General features: G+C 36.0%; 1 protein-coding gene across 1 annotated transcript in view; it reads right to left on the minus strand.

Annotated features, from left to right (window-relative positions):
* Window positions 1-5,438, minus strand: part of LOC121381664 (nuclear pore membrane glycoprotein 210-like) — a 74,316-nt gene extending 68,878 nt beyond the window's left edge. The window contains exons 1-3 of the mRNA XM_041511008.1: window positions 5,235-5,438; window positions 1,535-1,671; window positions 15-146 (exon numbers count right to left, since the gene is read on the minus strand). Coding sequence (XP_041366942.1) covers window positions 15-146; window positions 1,535-1,671; window positions 5,235-5,425 — 460 coding nt within the window. The 5' untranslated portion in view covers window positions 5,426-5,438. The remainder of the gene's footprint in view (window positions 1-14; window positions 147-1,534; window positions 1,672-5,234) is intronic.
* Window positions 5,439-6,920: the final 1,482 nt, after the last annotated feature.

The raw sequence follows: 6,920 nt of genomic DNA on the forward strand, positions 1-6,920 counted from the left end.
TGATCTTTCATTACCTTCAGTGTCGTACCCTCGAACAGTGAGTTCTTCTGGCGAGTCTTCCAGATAGAGCAGTCGCGTGGTGGTATCAATGAGGAGTTTAGATATCTCATCCACAATCACATTGCATTTCAGAATCTCACCCGTCACTAAAACATGGCATATAGTTAAATATAGAGAATATTACATGAGTGGTCGTGTCTCACCCGTCACTAAAACAAGTAACACATAACATGTAGTTACATATAGAGAATACTACATGAGTGGTCGTATCTCACCCGTCACTGAAACAAGTAACACATGACGTGGTTAAATACTGAGAATACTACACAAGTGGTCATATCTCACCCGATGCTGAAACAAGTAACACATGACATGTAGTTAAATATAGAGAATACTGCATGAAATGTTGTATCTCACCCGACACTGAAACAAGTAACACATGACATGTAGTTAAATATAGAATATCACACAAAAGTTCGTATCTCACCCATCACTAAAACAAGTAACACATGACATGTAGTTAAATATAGAGAATATCACGCAATCCAAAAAGTGGTATTACCGAGAAAACGTATCTCAGTTTGTACCTATATTTTCTATTATATTCAAAAGAACATGAATCTTACGTGACGTTACGGTCAGGTTACAGTTACTTGAAATATCTCAAGGCATTGAGAAAAAACATACGGAAAACTATATGTGGGATAGACGGACAAAATCACGGACAGAAGAACGGAGATGAAAAGTATAGTTCCCTCCGGTTAGACAGAGATAAAATCTTATCTCACATTGACTTACAGGGTGTAAATTTAATATGGTGCCGCAAATTGGAAGATATATCTTGCTTCAAATATATATTTTTAAACCAAATAACTTCCAGATGGGTCAAAGTTCGACGTGCACCCAACTTTTGATAGAGGTAGTCATAGACGCTACACATTATCTCAGAAATGAGCAGCTTGACCCCCAATTTTTTCTGATTTACTTTAAGGGTGAGGGGTGGTAGTATTTATATCTGTGGCGTTTATGTCGATTGATATGCTGCAGGTAGGAGTTTTAGCCACATGTTACTATTGTCGTTTATGGGATTTATTTGATAACTGTTGACTTTTATAATAACACTTTATGTATATATGTAATATGTACACTTTAGCAGCAATTTGCAGCATTTACAAACAAAAAAGTTGGAAAAACAAGGTATTTTGAAGAAAAAGTAGGAAAAAGAACAAAAAGTAAGAAAAGGTAGGATCGCTGGAAACTCTTAAAACCCCACATTTACTTCGTCATGAGGGTGTCCACTTAATAAAAAAAAACATTTAATGGAAGACTGTAAAATGAAAATAAACATAAACCAGGGCCCGTGCTTATAAAACCCTTCGAGTCCAGACTCAATCTCTAATGAGGTCACACTCTATTAGTCTCGAGTCTAGACTCTAAAAGCTTTATAAGGCATCAGTCCTGAGGAGATTAGAATTTCAAAGAACATAAAATATAAGAATTCATGCTAATCAAAACCACACAACAGAATGTTTACCCCAGTTTTCTGCCAGCACCACTGTGGTCATCTGGTGAGCACTTTTTGAGATGACATACACGACCGCTTTGTTGGAACATTCACCATCTGGACTGTCTATAAGCTGTACTTGGGCAACATCTTGTCGGGTGGACCGCCTAGTTAACAAAAACAGGTATGTATTAGGGTTCAAGCTGGATGACAAAAATTATTAGCAATATGGCAAATTTAACCAGAAAATCTGTAGCCAAATCAAGTAAAATTTAGTTAAACAGAATATGTTTTAAAATAGCTATACACATACGACACATGGTTTTCGAATTAGCTTTTTGGTGAATTGACAAATGAAAGCTTAAACTCTGATAACAAGGTTACCATTAGCATCTAACACTTCAATGTATGGTCACATAATGGTATATGAATAAACAAAAGACACTGAAATTATATTACAGATCATATTATATTATATGACGCGTTCCCACAGCCTCATTTCATTTCTACTATAAGTATAAAGGAAAATATATTTGTTAAAAAAGTCACACAAAAATTGTGAAATTCTAATTAGATCATGAATTTAATTATCTGCAAAAACAATTCCCTACAGTAGAGAAAACAGTTAGTGACATCAGTTAACCCAGACACTGTATCATACTTCATAATTTTAACCTATTCTGAAATAGAATAATTATAATAGTATAATATATTCAAAACAATCCAAATATTTTGCTATGAGCTTCAACTGGTAATGGTATACGAAAGTAAAATGTCACACAAAGTACAGTAAAGTTTGCTTGTGCAACAAAACTGCCAGGGCATATTTATAATTAATAATCGGCTATTGGATGTCAACCACATGATCATCAGTCATTTTAGGGCACAATATTTCATGCGAACCGCCGTTCTGTTCGCGTGTTGGTTACGCATAATTAAATTTATATGAACCGCAGACGTTCAGAAATTAAAATTGCAAACTTCACGATTACAGAAAGTTTATTCATGCAGACATACTACTACTACTAATGAATAGTGGAGAAGGAAATGTTTTTAATTAACGGCACACTCAACACATTTTATTTACAGTTATTCTCGGATGTGTTTCCGTGTACTTTGAATGTCGAGGGGACAGGGTAGGTTGGGCAGAATATAATTTTTGTTGATGCAATTTTCAGGTAATGTTAATTATAAATTTTTACACTTTTGAAATGATAAGATAATTATTAATATAATAATTATGATGTGGGCTACAAAATATATAATTTGTATTTATAATAAAATTTGTATGCATGATTAAGTTAATTATTTTTATGATTTAATAATTATTTTATTTCCAAATAATATGTAATAATTAAACAATGGCAAAGTTGTTATTTTACAACTTCAAAATTGCAATAGTATTATCGTCATATAGATGTAATGGCAACAGTTATAATGTTCCACTGAATACATTCTTTTATTCTTAAAACTAAATAGTTTTTTGAAATAATGGAATGCTTTTGTTTTCACAGATTGCAAAATTACCACATGTTGTTGCCCTTCCTTACTGGTTGAATGCAGGCAAAAAAAAAAAAAACCAATAATAAAATATAGCCATCCTCAGACCTTGACATCTAGGGGGAGCAATATCTCTCTCTACTTACCCATCACACCTAAGATTAGTTCAAGGAGAATAATATATAGTTCCCTTTGGCATGTGAATTTATATACATGTAGTATCAATATGGTAATATTTTAAATTGCCCCACCCCACCCCTCCCATGAACTACATTAGGGAGCAAATAATCAGTTCCCTCAGTTATTTTTATGTCGAGGTCTACAACCTAATAAAACATAAGTGTTACCTCGTCGAACAAACATGCAAATGTTTTAATAATAGGGTATATTTAGTAATAAAACCCCAAAACTTACCTGAGTAAATAATGGTTAATATATATATGTATAACATTGGTGTTATTTTATATCTAGTCAATGGATATTGCAGATATTTTCTTGTTCAGTCTTGTGCTGTATTGGAATTGTTATTGCAGTTCAATTTAAGTAATATCTACAACACTAATATTTAACAGTATACAGCTGCAGAAAGGAGGCAAATATGGTTGTTAATAAACTTATCTATATCGGTATGCCTTCTACTAGACTACACATATTTAACCTAAGTTGCTTTTAACCCGGGTTAAATTACCTCATGTAGATGCACTTATGTAGCATATTCAAGGAAAATAATATGAATGAGATGGTTAAATGCTGTATTCTCCATGTCAAACAGTGTTTTCAAAATGGAAAACAAATATCAGCTATGGCAGTTGACCATTCATTTTATTGCAGGTAATTGCTAAAGCAGATTACACACACACACACTGAACTGTAAAATACCATGAAACGACACATATATGTAAAAAGGTAAATCCTCTAACTTAAGCAAAATTTACAAATGTATCACAACCACCAAATTATATTGATCACAATAGAGTAGATTTTTATGTATTTTTAGATTTATGTATATGTGTGTGTGTATATATATAAAGGCACACACACATTATTTACCCTCTGCACCAAAGTAATACTAAACACATGGAGAGAGAGAGAGGGGGGGGGGGGGCGACCTATATTTTCTTACTGCAGGCCTGCTACAGACACATTTGCACCAAAAAAATATAGTAATAATAATTAAGGTTTAAACAAGAATTTAGGCATATATTATAATTATTATATGTGAGTAATTTAGCAGTATAAACTTATTTTAAAATTAAAAAATAAATAAATAAGATGTAGTACGGCAAAATAAATACAAGTATAGATAATATCCAAGCAACTAAGATTAAATGAAAAATAAAGACCACACAAATTTAATGATACATGAATATACTCTTTATTCAAGAAATGGATGCATCGTTTTGTTGGGAGGGGGGGCTGGGGTTCATGGAAGACGATGGAATTGTGTATTTTATTTACAGTATAATGTGGGATTTTTATCACTGCACATGCTTTAACCATTTTGTTTGCTAAATTAATCTCTGTTGGTGTCAGCAAGCAACAACATTAAAGTCAACGTAGTCACATTCTGTGAGGGAAGCCATGGAATTCCATCAGGTTTGTCGTTTTAATTACCCTACCCACAAGCGGCGCCTAGTCTCTTCTTTTGGAAATTTGTAAAACGATATTTTTTTTAACATCATGTTATGGTTTATGCAGCCAACTGCACAACATGTTTTAGGCATCGTGACCGTTAACTGTTGTAAATGATCGACCAAAGTTGCCTCATTTCACTATCAAACCATATGTAACTAAGGAGAAGCTTCACCGTGTCACATGATAAACAATGGCGGCCAGGGGTCGAAGTACCTGTATGTTCGGTTCCGAGAATATGGTGTCGGACATATGGTTAACCGTTAAGGAACACAGTAATAGAGATATTGAGAGGAAATCCGTTGTCGTCACTTCATGAGCTACTCTGTTTGATAAGCAGCAACGTATTTTTTATATGCACTATTCCACAAACATGGTAGTACATACCATGGCCTTTGTTACACCAGTTGTGGTGCACTGGCTGTAACGAGAAATAAAGTGAATAGTGTATATGAAGGAATGAAGCATTTACAATAAATTGGGAGCAGAACTCTTATTCAGATGTATTTATGAGTTATGAGGATATTAGCATAATTTTTATGACATGGTATTTGCATCGCTGATCGTCACGTGGTTTTAACTGCAACGACGGCCTTACCATCTGTAACAATTTGCCGATTTCGATTCCTCTGGAGAAAACTCGACTTCTAAAGTATAGTTAGCAACAACTGAACTGCAGTAAGGTAAAAGAACTTTTGGGGCATTTAGTTTTGCTGCATAAACTTCATTCTTCTGTAACAAAACCAGAACAATAAGCCCCAAAAATAATTGTTTAGAACTTGCCGCCATTTCTATGGAGGCTGCCATGCTCTTTTTCTTTTGATTTATTTTCTACCTTCGTTTGGAAGAGCACTGCACTGGTCAAGCTAAGGATTTTAAAAATAGATTGATTCCTGTGTTTCTGTCCTAGACGACGGAGCCGGCCCATGACAGGCGTGCTCTATAACAGCTTGTTCTGAATGTGCACGTAAAACCCTATGACCTGACCTACAAAAGAGAAAAAAAAATAGAGTCTTCCATGAACCTCAACAGACAGTTCTTGCATAAAGCTGCAATGTAAAAAGAGTTTGGAGATATTTTTTTAACGTGTTTTAAGTTTCTGTAGTCCTGGTAAAGTCTTCTTTCGTGCCCCAAAGCTTGTCAAACAATATTGCTTCATTCGGACAGTGCTTTAATTTGCAGGGTTCACCCTGTATATTGCCAAATTAGTCGTCATGGTCTCTCCCCCCCCCCCCCCCCCCCACACACACACACACACACACACAAACAACAGGTGGTGGAGCAAGCCGAGGCCGACCTGAAACGAAAACGAGAACAGAGTGGCGTGAACAGAAACGACGAGAGCATATTGACATGGGTCAGAAACGGCACAATCATTTCTGAGAAGTCTATAAAATGGGGCATGACAGTTTTGACATCGTCATTTCACGTCGAGCACAGTCATCATCATGGATCAGAATTGGTTTATTCCTGAAACTGTTATGAACAGAAGACCCTTTTTCCGTATGTCCAAAGACTTTTTTAAAATGATCAAACATGCTACGTCATTGAAATACCTTTCATTCAACTCAGCTCCAGGCTCCTATGGCTCCAGCTCCTATAACTCCGGTTCCTAGGGCTCCTATAGCTCCGGCTCCTATGGCTACTATAGCTCCGGCTCCTATGGCTACTATAGCTCCTGCTCCGGCTCCTATAGCTCCTGGTCTGGCTCATAACTCCGACTCCTATGGCTCATATAGCTCCTGCTCCGGCTCTTAGGCTTCTATAGCTTCGGCTTCTATAGCTCATTATCCGGCTCCTATAGCTCCTGTTCTTATGGCTCCTATAGCTCCTGCTCTGGCTCCTATATCTCCTAGGGCTTCTATAGCTCCTGCTCCGGCTCTTAGGGCCCCTGCTTTCTTCACCATGATCGTGTCGGGACCCACTTCGTGTGGAAAGACATTTTTGGTATACAAACTGCTAAGGGACGGTAAAATCGCATCTTGTCATGTAAAACTCGAGCGTATAGTAGAACCAAGTTTACGTGTTGTACGTGTTGTACGTTTTATGTGTTTGGCGCAAAATATTTTACATCATTACAAAAGATGGAACATTTTTAAAAAATGAAAGAAAATTAAATATGTATAGGCCTACTTCAAAGTAATATTAGTTGTACTGTAAACTGGGAATGGAATGATGCACATACAGACGCCTGTGAGATCAATATCTGTACCAATCTGATTAAAATTAGCTCTACAGGTCTCACCAGTAGATCTAACAGCATTGCGTGGACTCCCATGTCCAG

The sequence above is a fragment of the Gigantopelta aegis genome, chromosome 9, assembly GCF_016097555.1.
Source record: "Gigantopelta aegis isolate Gae_Host chromosome 9, Gae_host_genome, whole genome shotgun sequence".
Classification (NCBI taxonomy): domain Eukaryota; kingdom Metazoa; phylum Mollusca; class Gastropoda; order Neomphalida; family Peltospiridae; genus Gigantopelta; species Gigantopelta aegis.